This window comes from Molossus molossus, unplaced genomic scaffold, assembly GCF_014108415.1.
Source record: "Molossus molossus isolate mMolMol1 unplaced genomic scaffold, mMolMol1.p scaffold_m16_p_10, whole genome shotgun sequence".
NCBI lineage: Eukaryota > Metazoa > Chordata > Mammalia > Chiroptera > Molossidae > Molossus > Molossus molossus.
In genome coordinates this window covers 88372532-88398929 of record NW_023425345.1, presented here as the reverse complement: position 1 = coordinate 88398929, position 26398 = coordinate 88372532, and the positions used below count along the sequence as shown (strand labels likewise).

The following is a 26398-nucleotide window of genomic DNA, read 5'->3' as shown; positions in this document are numbered from 1 at the left end:
ACCAAGCTTCTACAAGTCCATCTCCATAGTACTTAATTCATGCAGTGAATGGTCCTTGAACTTGCTTCAGAATCCTCTAGAAGCCTTAACCAGAGATTGGGCTCCACCCCAGAGTTTCCGACTCAGTAGGTCTCTGATGGGGCCTGGGAATATGCATTTCTCCCAAGTTCCCAGGTGATTCTGATGCTGGTAGTCCAGGGAGCACACTTTGCGAACCCCTGACTAAGCACCTCCCCAAATCCCTATAGTTAGTCTGGAAAGTTGACATTACCCAAGCAAGTAACCCTAAGAAACAGATGTCGTGACTACTGAGTAATTTGGCAAATTAAGAAAAAAGTCTTTTTGCTACAAGATTATTTTCTGCTTTACTAAAAATGTTGCCATTAAAAAAAAATGAGTACTCCAATATATTCATTTTACTATTTGAATTTACTTATTGTCAATTTCAATTTACAAGAAACTGGGAAACTCACATTGATGGAGTAAAGGGAAAAACATGTATACTCTAGATTTCCCACTAGGACAGTGGAAAATCAATAAACTCAAACTAATTTTTTTTAGACAGAAAATATTAGTTTAAAAAGCTTGTGAGGTCAACAGTGGGGTAGAAAGTTCTGTGCTATTTTTAGGGTACGGGAAGGAGGGCTCAGGTGATCCTGCTGTGCAGTGTGCCATTGGTTACACGCAGTTCAGCCTCCTCTTTCCTGAGCTCACCCTGGTCTTCACCTCAGTGTCTACCCTTCCCCAGGCCTTGCTGTGCCGTGTGGCCAGCGGACCTTATCCCCGTGGTGGGCCTTAAACCAGATGGCACCTTCTCTCCTTAAAGGAGCAGCTGGCACGGAAGTGGGAGGGAATGACGTAAGCCAGTCCAATCAGAATGAAATTCAAGACTTTTGCTGTGAATGTTGAAAAAGATCCTGCCTTTTTCTCATTTTTCCCCTCGGTCTCTTTCCATGGGCATAAGGAAAACAGCCATTCTGTGACTACAGCAGAAGCCAGCCACAGGACTCGGGTGATGCCATGGACGGCAGGCGTGACAGATAAAACAAAATTGTCCTTCATCTCAAGCTTCTCGATCACATCAACCTTGAAATCTCTCCCCACTCTGGACTTGACATGGGCCACCAAAATCCTGTGTTATTGAAGACAGCCTTCTGTATCCTCATGATACCTCCCCACCCGCGTCTCCATTTCCTCAGACGTCTGGGTGGTTTAAATTTCGTGGTCAGGTACTCAGTGCTGTGACTGACAATAAATGGCACTTACAGAAAATAGCAACTGACATTCGTATGTCACTTGATAGATTTCAAGGGAAACGAATCTGCGGGCCACAGTGCTTAGATGCTGTGAGGCAGCCAGAACCGGTATCGCCATCGCTCTGGAGCTGAGGACGGATGTCAAAGGACACCCTGTGGCGTGAGTCAGCCTCCCGCCTGTTGTGCGGCCTCGCTGGGACCCCGCGGGCACATTCCTCAGTAAACCACCCGCTTCCCCCGCGCCGGCCGCAGAGGAGCTGAGGTGTATAAAGACCATACAGTCTGCAAAACCCAAAGTAGGGCGGTGGCAAAAGGAGGTCGCCAGTTCTGGGTCGGAGACACAGAGTTTATTCTCGTATTTCTTAATTATTATGTTCCATACGAATAACTATAAACCTACTCTTGCCCCTGGATCTTCACAGGAACATTTGCTCCCCCTCCCCGGTGGTCCTTGCCGTCCTTGCCCGGGGTTCTTCTCCTAGGAGGTCTCTGCTCAGGGCCTCCCCACGGCAGGGCTGCAGCACGGCACAACCTCGGGGACATCGCTTACAGGCAGACACCACGCCTGTGCCGTGTCATCCATCGCCCCACGAGGTGGCCCTGCGCTGACGAGAACCCTCGCCTGGCACTGTCACCGGGAGCAAGAGCTCCCGGGGGAACCGACCGGCCAAGGGACGGAGCTGGAGGGTGGCTGTGAGCCCCCTGGCTCCCGAGGGTGCAAACCGGGGTAAGAATAGGCAGAGAGTCTGACATCAGATGGGGAGTCAGACTAGTTTCTCTAGAAGACCTCCTCCAATCCTGAGCGTGTGTGCGTAAGAAAACAATGAAGAGACAACCAAGCAGTAGATCAACAACAGGTAACATTTTCTTAAGAGCTCCTGAAAGAGGGGACCTCCTTCCCCCAACTTTCTTCCTTCCATGTGGAAGAGAAAAACAAATCTCTCCAAATCACATTAGTATTTTCCATCTACTACAAAAACCAAGCCCGGCATTACCATCTTAAGAACTAATAAATGGTCCAAGAAATAGGTGCATTCACTCGTGAAAAGTTCCCACACGGCCTCTTGCTGCTTTCTCAAGTCTAATTGATCGGTGGGAAGCTTTTGATGTATTTCCATGACTTCATTCCAGGTCTTACCCTGCGCATGGAGGAAAGAAAGAACAAAACGTTTCCACCTCAATGGGGTGACCTGTTCACCACGTGCTCTAAGTACGTCAAGAACACGCAAGCATCCCCGAAATCACGGTGTCCCGCTGGGGCCCCGGCGTCCCTCTTGGGAGTGGCTTCCCCAGCTCCCCAAACCACAGTTCTCTCTGTGTGGCTCTGGGGTGCATGACATATGTCACGTTTAGTTCAAATAAAAAGGAATTCAAATTGATGTTGTTTTGCATTATGTTGAGGATTTCATGAGCCTTTTTCAATTTATTGCAAAAAACCCTCCAAGAACCCCAGACCCAGACTGGGACGTCTGATCTGGGCTCCCCAGCTAAAGCTTGTTGAAATTAATTACAAGAAATGAGAGTTTCAAAGTTTATAGAGGCCTTTAGAAATGGTCTTATCAAAAGCAAGTTGTTTTGCAGATGAGGACATGGAGGCCCGAGGTGGAGAAGAGTAACCACTGCAAGCATCTGTGCAAAGCCTCCCACAGCCATTATTTTAGTTGAGATGAAACGACCTTCCTGAGGTGTCCGTGTGCATGAGAGAGCACAGACCCGATTCAGCCCCGCTCTGTGCTTCTCTCCTGCACTTTGCTATTGTATGAACAAAGGCAGCAAAATAATAACTAAACCAAAAAAAAGCCACGTCACGCAGTAAGCAATTAGCGAGGTACCTGAAGGCCGAGGAACTCAGAGCCCCTGAAGTCTGCAATCTTCACGGAGGAAAGGCACTTCTCCAAACCAGACACATGCTTGTGTTTGTCTTTGCCCTGCTTAAAGATGGTGAGAAACAGCGTTTGCAAACACGGATTCGTGAACGACACGCTTCGGTAGCCTCGGCATCTTCCATACTTTCATGCTCCAACGTGCATGAGAACAGACTGACTGCACTTTCTGTCTACGAACCACCGACAGCTGCAGAGGCGTCTCCCAGCCACGGTCTCACCAGAGGACCACAGAACGTCAGATCTGGAGGACAGAGGCTGGGAGGATGTTTGATCCCAACTTCTTATTTTACTAATGAAAAAAAAAAAAAAAAATCCAAGGCTTGGAAGAATTGTATAATAAATAGATGGGCTGCAGGTCTCACACCCACCCCGTGGGGTGATATAATGTCTTTCCAGTTCTAACTTCTCCAAGCGCAGGATGATAGGACTTAGTTCCACCCCTCGGTGAGCGAATGATTGGGTAACGCCCGGAGTGTCCAGGAAACTGCCCAACACGAAAATTCACTGCTAAAAAAATACTACGATATGCTAGAAACTAGTTTCCTTAGAATGGAACCACCCACTTATTTGTCTTACCATTTTTATTTTTAATAATATTAGTTTTAAAAGATCTGATTACAAAGGAAATCTGTGGTCATTGCAGGAAATTTGAGAAACAAAGAAAAACACAAAGAACATCAGTGACCTGTAATCTTCACCCCCAGATTTCTACTGAAAACCTTTCTCTGATGGTATTTATAATTCATTTCTAATGGTGTCATATTTACACATCCTTCCATAACTTGCCCTCGGAACTTAATATATTGTGACTTTTTTTTTTTTTTTTTGACTCGTTGAGTACTCGGTTGCAACATCATAAAGTAGCACTTTAAAAAGTTCACTTTACCACCTACACCAGGAAGAAGCTATCAAATGAAGTGTAAGGCTCCCTTAAGGAGACCTGGCTGCATTTCAAATGAATATTTCTCACAAATAATTTTTTAACTTGTTCTGTTGCCTCAGGGTCATGCCACTGAAGGGGATCTACGCAGTTTGGAGGGCGGTATTCAACTTTAGGTTAATGAGCAAGAAAACGCAGGAGTTATCTGCTGTAGGCAGCTCCCTGCGTGTCTGAAAGGAGACCTATAACAGTTTCAAGGGCTGTGGCTGGTTTCTCGGGTAGGGTTATGGCCCTGAAAGAGAAAACCTACTAGAGACTCATTAGCTTCCACAGTAGCAAAGAAATCTTGGAGAGGGTTGGGGACCGCCTGCCGCCCCTGGGACATGTGCTTTTGGTTGTTGTCTGAAACCACAGTGACTGCGTGTTGTGGAAGGAGAACATCAGCAGCCTGTTGGAAAACGAAGAAGCTGAGACAAGGGGAGCAGCACCCGAGCTGTGGGACGGTGGGCACCCGCCTGTCTCGAAGGGCATTCACGGTGGCTTTCCGTGGGTTTGACCAGCCTCCTGATGACAATGCTTGGAGGATGTACCAGCGAGAAGGGCGGGGACAGGCCTCTGAGACATCACATTCCCTCTCTGGAGTAACAAACCCATTGTTGAAGCCTTCCGATGTGGTGGGATTGGCAAGGGGCGGCAACGAGAAGGATTTGAGAGGAAACAGAGCGTGAGGAAGAGCAAGAACCAAGCTTAATGCTGGGGTCTCAAAGCTGATAACTAAGAGGTGGGTGGAGCGGAAATTTACAGTTGGGATGTGGAACTGGAGCAAAATGAATATATGTGATATGTGAACGTGAATATACACATTTTAGAGTGGTTGACCAAGAGATGACATTGACTCTGTGAAAACAGACTAGATCCATGAACACTCTGATAAGACGGAGGAGGCAGGAGTGTCCAGGTCTGGTTATGGAGCCACATTGGAGGAACAATTCAATGTCTGACCAATCCCTGCTCTGCGGCTTATAAGCTATGTGACCTTAGGCAAGCTATTCAACCTCTCTGAACCTCAGTTTCTCCATTTGGAAAATGGGGATAATAATGTTACTTGTCTTGTTGGGTTGTTGTGAGAATTAATGAGTTAACATATATAAACTATGACATTTATACTTAGGAATACATGTAAAAAGAAATAGTGCCCGATAATGTGGTAAACATTTCATCTGTTTGCTTTTATTACTAATATTCATTTGAAAAGAAGGAGAGAAGGAAGATAAGAAAAGGAAAAATGTGTAATAGATTGGGAAAATACATTATACCGTAGCAGCGTGTTCGTTATATTTATGTGGATTAGCGTTTATATAGGTATGAATTATGTGATAAATAAGGTTAACAAGCCCCGGCCGGTTTGGCTCAGCGGTTAGAGTGTTGGCCTGTGGACCGGAGAGACCCGGTTTCGGTTCCCGCTAAGGGCAAGTACCTTGGTTGTGGTTTGTCCCCGGCCCTGGTTGGGGTCGTGTGGGTGGTGACCACTCAATGTGTCTCTTTCACATCGTTGTTTCTCTCTCTTCCTCCCTCTCTCCCTCCTGCTCTATCTGAAGATAAATGCAAAAATATCCTCGGGTGAGGATAAAAACAAAAAATAAGGTTAACATGATGAAGGAGAAAGTAGACATATTAATTTGAAGGAGACCAGATACTTTGTCCTGATGAAAATGAGCCTCTGAGATATGAGTTTCCCTTCATTACCGAGAACATTTGCTGAAGCACTTTGTCATCCCACTAATTATTCCATCTTTGTGTATCTCTGCCACTCCCCACCCACCTCCAACACTGTGCAAACCGTTTATCACATTTTCCTTCCGATTTGCATATCAGTCTGACCTTCTCAATTATGAGCGGATAAAGGGCATCTTGGCAACTTGGAAATCTAGCCCAGTGTTTGGCACATGCAGCCACCCAACACGTGGAACAGATTGCTTCTTCGAGAAGAATACATTGGTCACAACTTGTAAAGCGCCCCTCCCTTAGGGACACCCTCCCTTCTGGAAGCACAGTCTGTCTCCTAGGCAGCCCTCGGAGCTTCCCTGCTCTGGGCGAGCCCTTAGGACAGCTGGTGGGAGAGACCCCTTCTCCAGAGACCCCAGACCTGACTGGTAACTGACCCTGCCTCCATTTGAATGAGGAAGGAGCCCTGGAAAGCTTGTACCATAGGCCCTGCCTCAGACTTGCCAGGGAAACAGTCAAATCAGGTCCCTAAAGAGGGATGAAATGAGAATGAATGATGAGAAACAGCCTCAGTGACAATTTTGTGAAAATTTTGCTAGCTTGTAATGTTTAGACTGTCACTATGGCTGAATGTTTCTGTCTCCACTTCCCTCCTCCTAGCCTCCCCCAATTCATATGTTAAAGCCCTCACCCCCAATGTGATGGTGTTTGGAGATAGGACCTTTGGGAAGTAACTAGGCTTAGCTGAGGTCATTGTAAGGACCCTGGGCTTGTAAGGACACTGACCCATTCTTGAGGTGAGTGAGGAGGAGGAGGAGACACGGGAGCTCGATCTCCGTTGTGTGAGGACCCAGCGAGAGAGTAACCATCTACCAGCTAGGAAGAGTTCTCACCAAAACCCCTGCCCACGAAGGCCCCCGATCTTGGGCTTTCCAGCCTCCAGAACTGTGAGAAGTAACTATCGATTGTTTAGGCTACCCAGTCTGTGGTATTTTGTTACAGCAGCCCGAGCTGACTGAGACATTCATACAGTTATTTTTCATGTTTGGAGAAACAATGTGAAAGTCACTCAGATACTTGCTTATGAGAACAAGTAGTTTTCCAACCCCTACTTACAAATAAAACCACCAATAATATGGACAATGCCGATGGAGTGTTGAAGACGTGCCCAGCTCTGGGGCAAGCCCCTCATGCCTTCTTTGATTTACTCGTCACAACCACCCTAGGGCTGGCACCGTCACCATCCGGCTGGGGAGGACCTGAAGCTGAGAGAGGTTGACTCATTTGGCCAAGGTCACAGAACAGTAAGTGGAGCAGCTGGGATTGGAACCTCAGAGAGCTTTTAATTTAGCTACAGTGCTCAAAAATGGTTTTGCAACGGGTATTGTGGGAGAACAGAGTCAGTCTTCCCATTCCTACACAAAGAGGAGTGAGGAGTCAGGTTGTGGTCGAACCACTCCTTGCCTCTGCCCCCAGCGTGCCTGAAGGGAAGACTCACTGTGGCTTTGTCGCAGGCCGTGAAGAATCAGGGACCTTTGACTCTTTCATAATTGATGGTACGGAGAATGAATTTAAAAAACATGCAAGGACTAATCCAACCGGCTTTCTCAGAAATAGAAGTATATTTGTGGAATCTGTTTCTGTAATAGCTCATTAATTTTTCAATGTTCCCAATAAGCACAGCACAGACTGCAAATGGGACATACCCTTGTGCAAGCTGACTTTATCGCGTGAGCTGCATAAGTTACAAATTTAGACTTGTAAAGCATCCTGGCATTAGGATTGCTCTGTTGTTGTTGTTGTTTTGCAGAGCTCATTAACCACTGGCAATTAGCACTGTTTTGCTGCACAAAGTGTCCTTATTTGGTATGTTCTGTAGCTGCTACTATGAATGTGATGATATAATTTTAACTTCACGTGTCATCTGCCGTCATGCAAGGATAAAGGTGCTCTTCAGCTGCTTCTCACTTCCTTAGCTACAGAAGGCGTGATCGAAGCAAAAATGACAAAGCACTCACCGCTCCTCTCTTGGAGAAAGGCCATCTTGGCTTTTTGGATTCTGGTGGGGAAATGAAAAAAATATATTAGAACTTTGAGTAGCTAGTGACAGAGCACGGCTGTGCTGTACAAAACCTGCTTTTCCAAAGGAGCCAAACGGAATTCATCCTGTTCTAACTTGCCATCCCTTGCGAATGCACAGAAGGCATATTTATATGTATGCAGATGAGTGAAGGAAGAGATGATGCAATATAGAAGTTGGTATTCCGTTGAAGGTAATATTGTTTTATATTTTTACTAGAGTATTTTTCAGTATATATATATATATGTGTATATATACATACACATATATACACACACACACATATATATGCACACACAGATATATATGTATATATATATATATATATATATAAAATATATAGAAAGAGAGATTTTTTGCATAATTTATTTAAGACAGAGAGTCCTAGAACTTGGGGGCCGAAATGACTTCATTTTTGCACTGTTCTGCCAGAAACTCTTCCAGACCAAACTTGACACTTGACAACTGCATCCACCTGATAATTCCCAGGTGTGGCTAAACAAGGGAACATCAACATCACCAATCTTTGTGTTGGGGGTTACTGTTGCTATTAGGCACCATCCTTGCAGTCCTTAGGAGATGCTTTGAGCTGAGAAGGAAGTCATTGTTCAATAACACTGTCTTTTGATGATCAGGAAGTAAAGAGATGGGATTGGAACTCCTGATTTTTATGTCATTTGCATCAACTTGTGATGTTACCCAGAAAAGGTGGGGAATGGTCTCTCAGAGTTAGGTGAGGTGTTCTGATGACTCAGTATACAAAAATAGATGCCTTATAGGTCTATCTGTCTTTCTGTTCAATTCATCAGGGACTCTGCAGGATACGTTAATGGATGGAGGCAGTCACTGAGCAGAATTTACTGCAAAGGGTGTGCTCAGGGACTTTTCCTACTGGATCCTGCTCAGCTGATTATCTTGCTCACTCTGACCACCCTATCGATCTTTGCAAAGGAGAACATGGGTGGAAGGAATCTCCTTTAGGGGCAAATTGGCTTTACCACTCTCAGCCCTCAAATGCCAGGGGGTAAATTATGTTCAATTTGAACGGCAACTGGGGTCTCTGGTCTTGACAAATGTCTCTCCTCTGCTTTTCTAACTTCGGGGGGTAATTCTAGAGCCTTGGGAAAGCGTCACAAATATTCAGAAGATTTAAATGGGTCTTTATTGCATCCTCTATCTTTTCTTATTTGTAGTACTGGGCTCTTCCCCCAGGATTTCTAATTCAGAAGGTCTAGCGAAGGGCCTCAGAACCCACACTTCCAGCAATTTCCCAGGTAATTGGAGCGGAAGCTCCTGGTCTGGCACCAGCCTTCGGGAAACACCAGTTTAGAGGCTGACCAGTTTAGAGCATTTGCGAAGTGTCGTGGAACAAGTACTAACTTCTGCTGAGGTGACCCTGTGTTTAAAGCCAGCTCTAATTTCTAGGGACCTGTCCTTGAGTAGATCACTTAATCCTTCTTGGTTTATTCATTTGGGTGATTGTATCATCGGAGACAGTAGATGTTCGTTTGGATGGTTGTATCTTATAAGACCGGGATCTATAAAGAGTGAAGAACTATACAAATGTTAGTATGATTTATTTACTGCGTTCCGTCTAATAGCGTTGATGCAGGCTTGCCGGGAGCACACAGGACTAGCAGTCAGGAGCCTAGATTCCATTTCTCTGACACGAACCATTTGGCACCGAGGCTGGGTCACTTCTCCTTTCTGGGTCTCAACCTTGCACGTATGTAAATGAGGCATGAGCTGGGTGGTTTTCCAGCTGAGTTGTTAGATGTCCTGGGCTCCTGGGGGTGAGGCTTTGGGACCCACCCCATTTTCAAACATTGCAACTCGGCTTGGATCTGTTTTAGATGCTGGATTTCCAAGTGAGGATTCTTATGTAAAAAGGGTTCTGCTAAGAACAAAACCAGTTTAAGGACTACCAAAATGGGCACTCCTTAAGTCTCCTTTTAGCTCCCAAAGGCTACCCACAGAAGCATTGAAAACTGTTCATTTCTTTCCCAACGGAGTTCAAAATGCAGAAGATTTACACTTAAGGCTGCCTGTCTGTAATCTCTCTGATCAGTCATCTGCTCTCACCAGGACCCTGTTCCCACATGGTGCCACCCTGGTTGGAAGCCCAGGAGCAGGCTGGGGCTGTGGTATTTGTTGTGTGCCTGGCGTCACAGCAAAGATAGAGAAGCTGCCCATTCAGCTCCAAGATGGTGACTGTCACTGGGACCTACGGCAAATTATTTGGCAAGAGGACCTTTTGAGAGAAGGCCCACACATGATCCGTCTGTAAGAGAGATGGCCAATACCAGAGGGGTATTCTACTGGCTCCAGTAATGCATGGCTGCCCCCTGCCCTAATGTGCCGATGGATCTGTTTTAGCTGTTAGTGCACAGGTTGTACTGGCCATTCAATATTCTGAAAATCCCCCTGCTTATTACTATATCCTTCCCATAGTAGGCACGTGATGTAAGTATGCCAAAGGACGGGACCTGGATTCAGCAGCAGAAGTGGGTGGCACAGGTAATCGGCAGCCCCATCTGACACCAGAAGGTCCCCGGGGAACACCTCAAGTCCAGGGAAGTTGAGCACCACGGACCTCCTGTGCTCACGGCACCTGTGCTCAAGAGATAGAAGGAGAGAACTTAGAGGCGGCACGCGGCCGGGTCATCCTTCAGACCACTCTGGGCATTTGGAGGGACTGCTACAAGCCTGATTAATGCCTGCTCTTGTGTGTGTGTGTGTGTGTGTGTGTGTGTGTGTGTGTGTTTATCGATTTTTAGAGAAAGAGGAAGGGAGAGGGAGAGAGAGAGAAACATGGACGAGAGAGGAATACTGATCAGCTGTCTCCTGAGCCCACACCTGGGCATGTGCCCTGACGGGGAATCCAATAGGTGACCTCTTGGTGCATGGGATGACACTCAACCCCCTGGGCCACACTGGCTGACTGGGCAATGCTTGCTTTTCTAAGGAAAGATTTGGAGGCTACCTGAAGCTTCACACACAGGAGGGCTATCATGACGCACACACTCCATACCTTTTTGAGCTTGATTGACCATTTGTGATTCTGACTCATCCAAAGCAGAAGAGCTCTCTCAAAGTGGTCAGCACAGCCCTGTGGCTCTGTTGGTTGGAGTGTCGTCCTGTGCACTGAAAGGTTGCCGGTTCGATTCCTGGTCAGGGCACATACCTAAGTTGTGGGTTCCGTCCCCCATCTGCATAAATGTGGGAGGCAACTGATTGATGTTCCTCTCACATATTGATGTTTCTCTCTCTCTCTCTCTCTCTCTCTCTCTCTCTCTCTCTCTCTCCTTCTGTCTTCCCATCTCTAAAATTAGTCAAACATATCCTTGGATGAGGACTAAAAAAAAAAGTCAGCACAAACATACCCAGCGTGTTCTGACTCAGAAGGACACTAGGAGAAAGCCCTCACACACAAGAGTCTCTGCAAATTATTCACAGGGCTCGAGAGGGAGCAGGATGAAAGGTATGGCCACCAGCACCCCCGAAGATCTGAGGCTGGTTACTAAGTCAGTACTTATATTTTTCCCAGAGAAAAATGAGAACCACGGTTGGTAACGCTTAGCAAACAGACCTACACACCTTCTTCTTTTCTCTACACTATTTCATGGAACTTCCTGTCTGTTGGATATTCACAAAATAAATGGTTGACATATCAGACACAGAAAGGGGAGTTCTAAAGCCACTGGTATACACTTAGTGATCTCTAAGGAGCAAAAGGGCTACAAGATCTGCCCCGCTGGGAACCTGCCTGATAGCATCAATTTGAGGGATTTTCATAGCTTCCTCATCAGAGCTGTCCAGATATTCCTTTGGTCTATTCTGGGGGATGAGAGATGCAATTCTTTCTACTTATTGACCAATGTAATATCTAAATCCTCTTTTAGTTTAATTAATCAATTAATTAATTAACCAATTAATTAATTTTTAAAATAGAGTGGGAGGGGGAGAGAGAGAGAGAGAAACATTGATGTGAGAGGGACACATCGATTGGTTGCCTCCCGCAAAACCCCGACCAGGGCTGGGGACGAACCACAACTCAGGTACGTGCCCTTGGCCGGAATTGAACCCACGGTTCTTTGGTGCACGGGCCAATGCTCTAACCACTGAGAAAACTGGCCAGGGCTCTAAATCCTCTTCTTAAATCAACAAATAGCTCCGTATATAGGTTACTTTATATGCAGAGGAATTTTGTCTCAATTTACCAACAAAAGCCTCGCTATGGAATTGCCTTGGAAGTTGAGAATCTGGGTCTGTTATACTTTGGACATTATGATTTGGTCCATTACCCCGCCCCACAAAGCGGCCATGCCCGGAGCCCCTCAATCGGCCCTGCCCAGCCTTCCCCTGCTGCTTCCGCTTTCCCGCCTGCCAGCTGCTTAAGCCCTTCAGGCTCGTAACCAAGCTCCATGCCTCTGACCTTGTACCCGAGGGATGACCTTCCTGCCTGTACTTCTGTCTCTCGCCTCACAATTGTACATTCTTGAATCTCATGCTCCTTTCTCATCAATATGTCTGATGTTTGGGTCCGAGTTGTGCCCTATGAGGCCTCTCATGCTGTTAACCAAAGTCTGGTGCATATTAGAATACCGTGTGGGATTTATTATAATTCCTGTCCCCAAGGCCCGGCCTCGGGATTCTGATCCAGGAGGTCTGAAGGCGGTTCTCTGAATCTGTAGTTTTCCCAGCTCCCTTGATACACTCGGGTTGGAGAACAACTGATCTTGAGGATACAAGTACTATAATGTAGACTTTTCCTACCTTCAGATTTTAAGAGTTTTTCAAATTTTCAGCCTATTGCCAAAAGCATCTCCAGATGTCATTTTACTTAAGAATAGCAGGACAAGTTGTTTAGGAATTTCTAATAATGAATAGCCTCTCTCTCATAAACTCCTAAAAAATATATGAAGTAGGACAGCCTCAGACTCTGCAGAAAGATACCATAGGCACAAAAAAGTTAAATTTTAGTCACAAAAGGCTGCTTCCTTCAAGAAGTCTCCCGTGATGCTCAAGTAAGTATTTCTCATATTTGTGCACTGCTCTGTGTCCTCACTAGATCAGGCTCGCGGCATCTTCCATCTGTATTCATACAGTTGTCTCTTAACTTATTTCTCCACCGTTAGCTTGATCTTTTTCATTCCATCCTATACCCAATCACTAAGCATGAATTATCCAAAATGCAAGTCTGACTTAGTCCCTCCTGACCTCAGATACTTTAGTGGCTCTTCATTCTGTACCAGATTAATACGTTTTAAAAGCATACACACAAGCCTTCTATAATCTGGCCCCTGATATTCCTTACTTTGAAATTTATTCTCTGGAAACAGGGAATGGATTATAATCACCACACATGATTTTTCACACGTTGGTGCCTTAGCTGGCAAAGCTTTGTTCTCTCTGTGCCCTCACCAAATCTTCCTAACTCCTATTTGTTCCATAAGATTTAAAGCCATGGATTATCTAAGTAACTTAAAAGGGAAATACTTAGATAAAGTTGGTTTGGCTTTATTCAATTGGTTACATTCTCTGGGGTTTTAAAGTCTGTTTTGACTGCCTTTTCTCTTCTCATCTCTTTCTTTTTTTAATTGGAAAACTCTACATTAATCTTTCAGACATCGCTAGCTACCAAACCAATGTGCATGCTCTTCATTTTTCTTACTATTAAAACCCTGCTTTGCTTGGAGTGGCATGTGCTGAGGTACTACAGTGATTTGCTCTGACTCCTTTGCAGCTAGCAGAGGCCATGTGACCCAAATCTGGCCAATGAGATTTAAATAGAAGTTGCAGGGTGTGGCTTCTAGAAAACGTTTTCAAAGTGGACAGAGCTCCCTAACCTCTTCCTTTTACCTTCTGCCCTTCTTATTGCCTTGAATACGGCTTGATACCTCAACGTATACCAGTAATCTTGCAAAGATAACAGCAGAATAGAAAAGCATAAGGAACCTTAAAGGTTGTTGACATCTGCCCTGGCCTGGGCTGTGGTTATGTCATAAGAGAAATGCCCTTTACTTGCTTAGGTTGACCTTGTTGGGTTCTGTTATATGCAGACAAATGCTATCCAAACGGACACACAGCTCCTCATCCTGGGCTTTCTTGTCCAAGAATAAGGTCATCTTTTGACATTCTGTGGCTTTTTTGCTACCTATTTATGATGATGTTTCATAAGATCATTAGAGTTACAACTAAACTTCTTACAACTCTTCCCTTTTTGTGATTTGCCAACCCAATGTCCATGGTGGTTATGAAGATGGAGAGGGCTGAACTAGGTGGGAGCTGAAAAAGTTACAGTAATTTAGGTGGGAAATATAGTTCTAGTTTCATCGTCCCGGATACAGGACATTGAAACTGACATATCATGAATTAGCAGTATATAAATCCAGCCTGGAATTTTCACAGTGCTATTCAAAAGGTATCATATAACATAAAATGCTGGGAGCCCACAAGAAAAATCTAAGAAGTATTAGATGTTTCCTGTAAAATTCACACTTTTCTTGATGAAGCCCCTAGAAGTATACAATGAGATTTGGTATTTATGGGACTAGAAAATTACAATGATTTGAATGAAAAAATGTAACCGGGGTGAATTTTGGGGGGGAAAGTTTAGTTTTTTGAACTTTAACTCTAGATGCTACACAATCTGGGAAGTATAATGAGTTTGGTAGCTTTCTACAACTCTATAAGCGATCTCTGTATTCCCTGGAGACCACAGAGAGAACATAACTACCAGGGGAGGGGAAGGTGTTCCCACTGCCTCTAGGCTGGCTTATGTGTTTGATTCTTGGTTAGGGCACAAGTCCATGTTTCGGGCTCAACCCCAGGTGGGGGGCATGCGGGAGGCAGCCAATCGATGTTTCTCTCTCACATCGATATTTCTCTCTCTCTCTCTCAAAAAATCAACTTAAAAAAATATAAAAAAAAAGAAAAAAAAGAATGAGGAGTCAATTTTTATGGATTTTAACCTTAGCTGAATGACCTTGATTGAGCAAGTTAATAATCTCTCTGGCCCTAATTTTGCCATTTGTAAAATGTAGGCAAAAAAAATCAAACCTACTTATTGTGTGAGGATGGACAAAGTCAATATAAAACACTTAGATCAGCATATGGAACTTAGGAAGCTGTTAATAAATGCTACTATGTTGATTATTGAATATATTATAACGTAATGTTCTGTTTACATGTCTGTTTACCCCACTAGGCTGCCAGCTTCTTCAGTGCAAGAAACGCATCTTATTGTCATTCGTGTCGATAGGTGCTCATTTAGTACTCGATCCATTGTTTTTGATAACTGACAACGAATGAAATACTCCTCTGCTGTCGTCCTCCCTCACAGAAAGCACCTGACTTTTTTAGGTGGTTTTTCAGAATCATGTCTCATCTCCTCTTTTACCCTGAGCTCCTAGCTTCTGGTCCAAGTCCCGGTGTTCAGTAAGAGCTCCATAAACATTTGCTGTGTAAATGGAACCATCACCAAACCTGCACACACTCAGAGTCATCGCTGTCATTTCCTGACACAAACTCCTACAGAATGTGAACTCCAGTAACAGCTGACCACTCACTACTCTTCAAATTCCCCCTCCACCCCTTGTTACAGGCAGTTCCCATCTGTCTGCCTAGCTCTACTTTGTCTGCCTGGGAAACTCATAGTCATCTCTAAATTCCAGCTTAAACTCTCTTCCTCCAGTTTTTCTGAGCTGCTCAGAGAAAGCCAACTCTCTTCCCTCCCCCCTCAACTTGGTGTTTTTGTGATTTCATTGAAAGCTCGTGCTGTGTCTTAAATATCATAGAATCTAACCACTAACATAGAACTTGACCTGAAGCAGGTATCTAAATAAGCTTGCTGAATAAGTAGGTGTGTTGACCTACAGAATGATATACACACAGTCCTCAAATGAATTTGCTTTTCCATTTTGGAATAGGAATGAATCATCATAAGCATCAATAGCAAAAAGCAATTTCGTCTCCCCCATTAAAGGTGGTGAAATTACCCCTGTCCATCCCTCCCTCGTCTAGGGTAGCTTCTGACATGAGGCATCCATTTGGGAGCACAGAGGCCAGGTTTGGAGTTGAGCGAGCACGTACGGAGCAGAGCTATGACCACTGGCTCGCACGGGGCTGGGGCTGTGACCTCGGCTCTGCTGCCCTGGCATTCAAACCCAGGATGCTCATTCTGGAAAGGTGGGCATGTCCCTGGAAGAGCATAACAGACTCTTCGTGGACATGACATTTCTATGCTCATCAGAAGAGGGTGTGGGTTCATAAAAATATCAAAATGACAATGGCAACCAAATGGAGACCTAGGAAAACAATAAGAGGGAACACCGGCACATAGCAACGCCGACAGAAACCAACTGGTGCAGAAGAGCTGCCTGCATCCCCCAGGCCTGGCAGGGGACTGGATTTCTGTGTCCTCTGCAAAAAGGTGGGGTCAGCTGGCATGGCTCAGATCGTGGGTTAGCAATAGTAATGCAAATAGTTGCAATGAATTCAGGATGACTTGAATTTAAGTTTCATGGAGGGAGAGGTGTTGTTGATTCCAAATGGGTATTTTATTTTTGCTCTTCCAAATATTAAAACTGCTTCTTATAAAAAAGGACATGCACGCAGGGCCATTGTGTCCGGTTCTAGCTCGAATGTGCGCTGGAAGCAATCAATGCAACGAATTCAGAGTTTTTATCTATTCCTCCCAAACGAAACTGTGTGTGGGAAAGGAATTTTTGGATACCTGATTTTCTCATGGGGAAATTAAGCCAGGACATGAACTAGTAATAAATGTGAAATGTCTGGGGTGTGGCTGGCAGCCCACTGTCACTGTGGAAGTGCAACGTCACTCCACGCCATCCTTGGTTTGGGAAGCACAAATAAACAAACATTCTTGAGAAATGCTTGTTTGTATTTGTTTTTGTTTGTTTGTTTGTTTTGGTTGGATGCTGCTTGGCTATTGTGCTTCTTCGCTTCAGCAGAAAACTCTGGACCCAGAAGGTTGTATCACTGGGTGCCTGACCCAGACTTCACAGCCCGCGGGCTTGCCGGCCGCCTCCCCCACCCCCCACACGCAGAAGCCCCAACACGCCACACTTGCACTAACCCTGAGTTGCGTTGCCCCACGCTGGTCAGATCCGAAGGGACTAGTCCCATGCTTGCTGGAATAAGCTTGTCTCCTGTCTGGTCCGTGTCCGCATTGTGTCCTCTGCTGGGGATCCGAAGGTCCATGGTGTGGGCTGGGATGGCAGCGATGTAGAGAATCCGGGGAATTCTCTCCCACTCCTCAGCAGGCCGCACACCCATGAGTCAACACTCAACAATGCGCCTGCTCTCCGACGGTGCCAGAAGTTTCCGGCGGGTGGAACTGTGTCCCAGGGAACCGCAAATGCATACACTTCGAATAGATTGGTCTTGGTGAATATTATTATAATTTAAAGTCAACTGGACTTACTGAGCACCTGCTTTTACCAGCGATCCTGGTGGTTTACATGTGTTATAATGATGTCACAGCGTCCTGTGGAATGAAAATTACTGTCCTTCTTATAGACGGGAGGAAGCTAAGGCTTAAAGAGATAGTTAAGAATCCATCGAGGGTCACATTGCTAACGAAAGAGCCTGAATTCAAATTTCAATTACACAGGTCTGACTCCTGAAAGACTGGTAAACAGGAAAAAGAGAAAAAGATACTACAAACCATTTTAAAGCACAAAGTGTTTTTTTAAAACGGATATAATGCTGATTACTAGTTTAGGTAAAAGAAGGGGTCCCCCCAAGATATGTTCACATCCTGACCCCAGAATTTCTGAATGTGATCTTATTTGTAGAAAAGGGGTCTTTCTCGATGTAATTGAATGACAGATCTCGAGATGAGATTATTCTGGGTTATCTGGCTGGGCGCCCGATCCAAGGGCACGTGTGTATCTCAGACACCTAGAGAAAAGGCAGAGAGGAGAGAGGCGGCCACGTGAGGACGAGGCCAGAGGCCAGTGGGCACCTGGATGAAGACGCAGGGACGGGGGCTCCCGAGAACCTCAGAGGGAGCCTGGCTCTGCCCACGCCGCGGTTATGAACATCTGGCTTCCAGCACAGCGAGAGCAGTGATTTCTGCTGTTCTAAACCCTCCAGGTGGTAGTTGATTATAACGACCCCCAGAAAATAATAGAGGGGGTGACACCGTTGAGTGGCAGGGCATTCGATTCACGACCTCTGATTCCCAACTTTGGCCTGTGTGTGACCTTAGTAGGTGGCTTCCCCGGGCCTCAGTTTCCTCATGGGGAAAGCAGCTTGGGGGAGACAGGGTCCTTTCCTCACAGTCTAGGAGGCAGGGTGTACGGGCACTGCCCTCCCTGTCCGGCGGTGCCCGTGGGCGGGGCTGTCACTATGTGCTGACCTTTATCTTGGCCGAAATGTTTGAAACAAATAATTAAAGCTTCTCTTTTAGAAACACGATGAATGTATTATTTGCATTTTTAAAAAGATTCTTTTTGTATAGTGGGCTTAAACCAAGGGTCACTAGCCTTTAATTCCCAGGTGCAAATTTTAAGGAAGAAAAAATGATAGAGAATATTGGAGGGCGGGTAGCAACTGCCATAGAGTGATAAGTGTGTATTAGTGGAATAAAAATCTGATTGAGGGTTCTACAATTTGGATACAACAGTTTCATTTTCCCCCCTGCTGTCAATGTTGCCTGGTTTTTTATGTTTCTTTTTTTCTTTTCTATCAGAAGGGCTTATTAGGCCTCATTCTTCAGATGCTATAGTCCCTTGTCTGTAGTAAAATTAATGGTAAATATACTTTTTTTGGCAGGTGGCATTGTGTGACTGGAAAAGATAGGTGTTCTATTTTAAGAATCATAGTGCTTTGCCGTATGCAAGAAATATAGCACAATTGGAAAAACTTGCTTTTAACTTTGGGTTGATTACATAGGAAGAATACATTAAGAATCGGTGACAACCTCTTAAAAAAATCTCTTTTAAAAATAATCAACAGAGAAATGACAACTAGACTGCCAATTATGAAACTGCATCTCTCACGGTTAAATCTGGGATGTATCTTTTCCATTGCGAGACTCAGAAGATTGTTGGAAACTTTCCTTTGCATCTTTGACCATAGTTTTCAGTTCAACTTTCTACCAACATATTCCATTTTCTGGACATCCAACTGCAGAGACAGAAAAAATGGGGGGCCTCTAGCTCACTGCCCAGGGCCTGGCCACATACCAGCTGCTTCATGGGTGTGGAGTGGACGACGGATGCCCCTTCCTGACATATTGATTTTGGTTATCAGTTCATATCGTAGCATCAGCCTTATTAGATGAGTATGTATTAAGTGGGAAGGCATATCAGTTTGAACACAGAACACAGTCTTTAGAGTTTCATCAGTGTGGAAAACACCCTGCGTTGTGACTTCCTGGGCTCAATAAGTAATACTTCTCAAACACACATGCTCAGAGCAGAGTAGTTGCTGGTACCTGCCCAGAACGCTCAACGTCCTTCTAGGCTAACTGTCTTTTCTAGACAAGAGTCAAAATACTGCCCAGTGGGGTCAAACAACACTTGTACAAATACCCACCCGCCTAAGGTACATTCAAGAGATAAACACAAAACAGATTAGGAAGGGAGCGGAGGTTGAAAGGAGCTGGATAGAGACGAGTAAGTAGCTGGAGGAGAAAGTATGCAAAACAAAAAGGGCGCATACAATTTCCCTATCGGGCTTGTCCTAACCTAACTAGCCAATTAACTTCCTTTCTTCTTCCTTAAGCGTCTATTGAACACCTACTACACCGAAGCAGTGGTCTAGACACTAGGGTTATGATGATAAACAAAGCAGACGTGACCCCTGACTTCATGGGGCTGCATTTGGAGAAGCTGGTGCAAGGCTGCTGATGCGAACGGAAGCTGCCAGTCTGCGCTCGACCCTCCAGCGTGCCCAGAGCTTTCCCGACCCCTTCAGACAGCAGTCTCCTCTGACTACAACAATCTCCGTCTACCTGGTCACAAGGGGAAAAGATGTAACTGCGTGAGGTGATGATGTTAGCTACACTTATTGAGGTGACCATTCTGTTACACATATAAAGTCATTATGTTGTATCCCTTGAACTTATACAATGTTATATGTCAATTATATCTCAATAAAAGTGGGAGGGGAGAAAGTAATACAACATAGTATGATTTTACAGAGTGCAGAAGTTAAACAAACAAACACAACAGTATGCCATCTATTAATCTCTAGTTAACAACTCCTTTCTCACAGGCCTCTGAGTTCCGTGAGAGCTGGGATAGAGTCCTCTCTCTCTCTGTTACTTCCCAGAGTTAACAGTGCTAGGTATGTAACAGGTTTTAAACAAAAGTTTGGAGAAGATACAATACTGTATTGAATTAAAGTTCAGACACATTGAATTAGTTTCCTGTGATCAATCTATAGTCAGAATATTTTAGAAAGAATAAATCAATGACTTGCATATAGGAAATGCTTAATGAAGAAATGAATGAATAAATAAATGAATGGTTTGGAAAAAGAAATACAACGCTTAGTATTGGAGTGATGCAATTTAGTCACATCAAAAGCCATATTAGATGGATACTATTTGTGTCTCCACTTCATGGTGGAAGACTTTAAGGTTTCACGTTGTTAAAGAACTTGCCTAAGGTTACATGGCTAGAGGGAAGTAGAGGTAGGATTCAAATCCAGAGTTTGATTCTAATAGCTCTTAACACCACGTTATGCTGCCCACTAAGGACAACTCCAGATGGCTTTGGGGGATGTTTTACTGTCATTCAACATTTTTGTCTGGTCTCTTCCTGGACACACTTCCAAATACCTTGTCATTTGGTTTGCATGCTAATGTTGCCCCAGTTGCTAATTTGGATATATTTAGTATTTTTTCTTATTTCCTTTTCAACATTGGAAGGTTAGTCTTTGTTCTCATGGGCATAGCATGTAGGTTTCCCTTCTTAGCTTCAGGGCTGACCAGACAATTGGGTGTGACAGACAACTTTCTGTGAATATAGATATTAAGGGGTGCCAGGAAGGTCTTCCTACCTGTCACGTCTCCCCCCACTTGCTTCCTGATGTTGAAAATCCCACCAACGCAGCTTCATTGTTTGGCTTCAAGTCACGTGCTCTCAAAATGCAACTGTATCTGGGCGAGATAAGTCACACTGCAAACCAAGAAGTCTGCCTGCTGACCTGTCTTTCTTCCCCATCTGTTCCTTCACCCAATAAGTATTTCTGGAGAAAGATTCTAGCTGGATACAGGGTGCTAGAGGTTTAAGGATAAATAAGTGGTCCTCTACCCTCAGGAAGGTCTTGATTCTGGAAGCAGATGAATGTACAAGAAATGCAATGCAGTGTTTTAGATCCTGTGATGAGGGATTTATAAAGTATAGGGAAACCCAAAGGGAAGAAATACTGTTCCACTGGGAAAGGTAAGTGTGGCTATCTCTTAAACTTAAAGTCCTTCACACTTTAGTAAGAATGAATTTTAAAGATTTTTTTCAGGAGGTATATTTTGGTGATAGGAGAAGAAGGTTTAGAATAAATGCAAGTTCACTGAAATAATATGGAGGGAGAGAGGGATCGCCAGTGAGAAAAAAGTCACAAAGAAAAACCAAGAGTCAAAGTCATGACACTTAGCTAATTTCAGAACTGAAAGTAGATTGCGTCCTTCTCATTTACATGAGTCTGCCCAATTGTCAGGCCATGTGTTAAAAACACTGTGGGGAAAAAAAGAAAAAGGTCAGTGTTTCTGGAAGAAGGTTTATGTCTGAAATTCTATAAGGCAAAATAGGTGTAATTGACTGACAGCCACAGAAGCAAACATTTCTTAAAATACCAGGGGTCGGCAAACGTTTCCCATAAAGGACGAGATAGTAAATGTCTTAGGCTTTCTCAGCCACACAGTCTCTTTCGTTGCATGGCCAGGAAGACAGCCACAGACAGTATTTCATTGGATGGGTGTAGTTGTATTCCAATACAACTTTATTTGTAAAAACAGGTGGTGGGCTGTATTGGGGCCACAAGCCATAGTTTGCTAGTCCCTGGTTTATACCATTTCACAGGCATTTTAAAGTCCTAAGTTAACTAAGTTTTCAAGAATTTCATGTTTTTTTTTTTTTTCTTTGTTTTGATTTTATCCTCACCCAAGGACATTTTTCCATTTTTGTTCAGAAAGAGTGGGAGGGGGGGAGAGAGAGAGAAACATCGATGTGAAAGGGACACATTGAGAGGCCGCCTCCCGCACAACCCCAACTGGGGCCAGGGACAAACTGCAGCCAAGGTACGTGCCCTTAGCGGGAACCGAACCTGGATCTCTCTGGACCACGGGCCGACGCTCTAACTGCTGAGCCAAACCGGCCAGGGCCTAAGTTAACTAAGTTTTAATAAGGTTTTTGAGGCGAGGCTCCTTGCTCCTGGATGGACAGGCAGCCGGTCCTCAGGTGTTACTAAGCTTGTAAGCTACCTGAAGGAAGCAGCCCTTTGAACAAATGGCAGCTGGGAACAGGCTAGAGACATGACAAAGAAGAGAGGGAGGAAGAAAAAGACAGACAGACAGACAGAGGATCTTTGTGCTATAGATGTTTAGCTGTTTACCAAAGATTCATGCTTAAGGTGAACTTTTTGATTAAAAAAGTATAGATTGGGTAGTCTATGGCTGATGAAAAAATTACTTCTTTCTTATTAGTAATAATATATGTATGTTTAACATATTCATGGATTATAGTTACTTAGTCTTTTATTTATTCATTCAACACACCTTGCCTTCTACAGTCCAAGTTTTCTACTAAGTCCTAGAGAAACAATATCGAGTAATTCAGGGTCATCACTAGATACCAAGATGTCCAAATTACCTCCCTCCTAATTTCCTCCAACCTTCCACTATTTTATAGTATGTGTTTGTGATATATTGGGCTCTCCAGTGCTTTTTAAGGCCTCAAGCCCTTTGACCAAGTTATTCCTTTGAATTTACTAAGACTGTTTCTGCTATTGCCTCACAAAGGTTCTGCCTGTCAATAAAAACTACCGGCATGTCGTCTTCTGTAAATGGCCTAATGGGTCCCATCACTTAGCCTGTATGTCTGCTGACTCCAGCTTATAATTGAAGCTGGGCACAGACTTCACCTGCTCTGGAAAGCATTCCTTGATTGAAGACCTTCAGATATAGATCTCCATCCCAGATGCCATCTCTAACCAAGTATCTACTCAAAATCTCCACTCAGATGTTCCATAGGTCTTCAAACCCAACATGCCAGACTTTTAGTCAAGGCCTACACCCCACCTACCCCTCCCCCCTCCCCCACTCCCCTTCATTACCAAGATCAGCCAATGAACCATTTGCCACCTGTGGTACAAGCCAGAAACTTGGAGGTCATTCTTGACAACTTTCTCCCCTTAAGGTCTACTATTCACAAAGTCTAGGTGAACATAGTCCTTAAATAGCTCAATGTGACCTCTTTCTAACTCTACTTCCTTTGTCAGAGCCTAACCTGAACATTCTGAGTGGTCTGCTGGAGTCCACTCTCATCTAAATCTCATGACTACCCTATATCCAGCTGGTCACATCAATCCATCCAACAGTTTCACACTGCTTTTTGGGTAAGGGACAAATCCCTAAACATTCTGCTAGACTCTACATGATTGACTCTAATCAACATCATCATCTTTCTCTCAGCCTATTCTCTTTTTCTCTTTCTCTAACATACCTGAATTAGGTGTCATTTGAGAGTTTAGTCTTGTTTTCTCCTGTGGAAGATTTGCGTGAATGGCCCCATTCTTCACCAACCTTCGTATCCTTACTATCTGCCATGTAATGTTTCAGTGCTCTCCCACTGTTGTTGACACACGATTTACTGCCCCTGAGGTCAGCCATGTAACGTGCTTGGGCCAGATACAGAGCCTAGGCTCCAAGAGGCCTTGCGCGTTTCTGCTAGTCCTCTTGAACCTCTCCCTTCGCCCTAAAAACAACACACGTGCCTAAAGTAGACCTTTGGTCCCAGGAAAAGGTTGAGGGACATGTGGTGTGGAACTGCCCAGCTGAGTACAGCTTAGATCAACTGACTCTCAGAAGACACATAGATTTATAAGAAACAATAACTGGTTGTTTTAAGCCCCCGAGATTTGGGATGGCTTGTTGGGTAGCAATAGCTAACTGGTACACTAATGCAATAATAGGCATTTTCCTGTGGCTTTGTACATATCCTCTATCTTTGTTCATATTTTTATGTCAAGTGGGGTTAAAATGAACAAAGATTGCAGAGACGGACCTCATCTTTCCTATTTTGAACACCGACTCTTGCCTGGGGATTGAGGGCCAGCGATAATACAATGGCTAATTCTTTGAGGATACTTAGTGACTTTCCAAATGAAATGAGGCCTTTCCCACCAATCCCACAAATTGGGTGGTTGGAACTGGGCATGGAGTTTTTTCTTACAGCCAGAGAAGCTCTTCGTCCCTGGGAGAAATGGCAAAGTGCACCACAACCCGAGGTCCAACCTGAACGTTAGAGCTGGTTTCCGTGGTGATGCAATCCACCTGTGCCCTAGATAAAGGCACAGTCTGCCGTAACAGGCATTTTAAAGGTTGCCCTAGATTTAAACAGCACATCTTGTTCCTTTTATCTTTGTCCTCTGAATTTCTCTTTGAAAACCCATTTAATGTGAAATGTCCTTCCCATTTTCTCTACTTGACAAAACCTATTATTGAGTGGAAGGTAATTAAGCCACAGGGACAATTCATTGACACTTCATAATGAAAACCATGCCCGTGTGTGGCTGACATACCCTGTCCCCCAAAGCCACAGCACAGTGCTGGGCTCTTTTTTGTTGTTGTTAATCTTCACCCGAAGATAATTTCCCATTGATTTTCAGATAGAGTGGAAGGAAGGGAGAGAGACACAGAGAGAGAAACATCAATGTGATAGAGACACATCGAGTGGTTGCCTCCCACTCGACCCCAACAGGGATCCAGGATGGAACCTACAACCCAGGGATGTGCCCTTGACTGGAAATCAAACCTGAGATCCTTCGGTCCTCAGGTGGACACTCTAACCACTGAGCCAAGCTGGCCAGGGCAAAAGGCTGTGCTCTTAAAGGAGACTCTTGAAACTAAGACTCTTTTACTTTACATGTGAGGAGCATCTTGAGAACTGTAAAACAAGTGCCTTGATTACTAAGCCATTGGGTTTGCAGTGTCAGAACAGAAAAGTCGACATAAAAGTCAACGGTCGATAGATTTCACGGCACTGGAGACAATAAATGCATACACACCTGGGCTGATGTAATTTTTCTCCCTGAAATAGATTTTAAAAATTCCTGTTTTAGTTTTGCTTAAATGCTCCCAAAATTTCAAAGCAGACATCTTGAAAGGAGACACAATTAACTTTACTAGCTCAAATGTTTTCGATTTTTTCTTTTTTTCCTTTTTGGAGGGGAGGGAGAGAAGATTAGTACTTTGAATATTTTGCTCTTTCTTTCCTTTTAAACCGGCCACACAATGTCATCGTCCAGTTGTGTGTGCCTGCGAGAGGCCACCTTCGCGACCCGACGCCCGGCAGACCTGTGCGGCCTGACCTGGGCACACCATTTCTGAAAGTGCCTTCAGGATAGAGAAGATGAAAGTGGGCGAGACCTTCATCCTCCTTCCCCAGACTGCTGCCCCCCTTGCTCTTGCGAGTCAGCACACAGATGAGCGCGAGTCCCTCAGCTGTGATTCCTGCCTCCCACCGCGGGACCTCCTGGCCGTCGGCTCACGTGGAAACGCCGAGGCCTGCTGTGCTCTCTGGTCCACGGAACGCGGGGCAGGAGCTTAGAGCTGTGTGACCCGAGCAGTGGGGCTGGGCAGGGGGCGGCGTCCTCCCCTGGGTCAGAGGCCTGGGGAAGGGACCCTTTGTGGGCAGGGGGGACCCCAGGAAGGGCAGCCTCAGCTCTGGGCCCTGCTTGGGGCCCAGATGGGTCGAAGCGTGGAGGGCCCTTTCGGGGTGCCGGGACCATCTTGGTCAGAGTCTCAAGAGCGACAGGGAATGTGAAGAATTTGGGGGCTTCCAGGGAGACTCTTGGAAAGGTCACATGGGGAGCCTGCAGGCTCCTGCCAGCCTCCCCAGGTGGGCCCTCCAAGGTCCCTTGCTGAGGCAGGGAACGCCTCCTCCGCAGACGCTGTCCCTTCCTCTCCGCAGAGTGTGGAGGTGGAGATTCTGCCTGGGCTTGCAGGTCCGAGCGGGGGAGACTCCCTGGTTCTCACGGTGCTCCCTTGGCAGGCTCCTCAGGGGCGCAGAGGAGAGGCCCGAGGCTTCGGGGCTGCTCCTCCGGGTGGGATGACCCTTTCCCCAGGAGCTAAGGGCTGTGTTGCTGGAAGCTTCCCAGAGACACTGTGAGAGTTGCTGTTCTCTGGACCACACCGGGTTGTTCGGTTTCCCGTCCAAGTGCCACTCTCCCTTCGTGTGTGTTTGTCATGTTGTTGCATCTTTAGTGAGGGAGAGCAGAGTGTGGAATCTACCACAAACCAGGGACACCGAGGTGAGAAAAAGGTGTCTGAAACTTCACATGAAAGTTCTAGTTCATCATAGATTGGTAGAGCCTG

General features: G+C 45.1%; 1 protein-coding gene across 1 annotated transcript in view; it reads right to left on the bottom strand.

Annotated features, from left to right (window-relative positions):
• The window catches only part of PLEKHG7 (pleckstrin homology and RhoGEF domain containing G7), a 41261-nt gene extending 24134 nt beyond the window's left edge, over positions 1-17127 (bottom strand). Inside the window, exons 1-5 of the mRNA XM_036251551.1 lie at positions 16928-17127; positions 10314-10438; positions 7766-7806; positions 3089-3187; positions 2252-2395 (exon numbers count right to left, since the gene is read on the bottom strand). Of these exons, the coding sequence (XP_036107444.1) occupies positions 2252-2395; positions 3089-3187; positions 7766-7806; positions 10314-10438; positions 16928-17127 (609 nt within the window). The remainder of the gene's footprint in view (positions 1-2251; positions 2396-3088; positions 3188-7765; positions 7807-10313; positions 10439-16927) is intronic.
• Positions 17128-26398: the final 9271 nt, after the last annotated feature.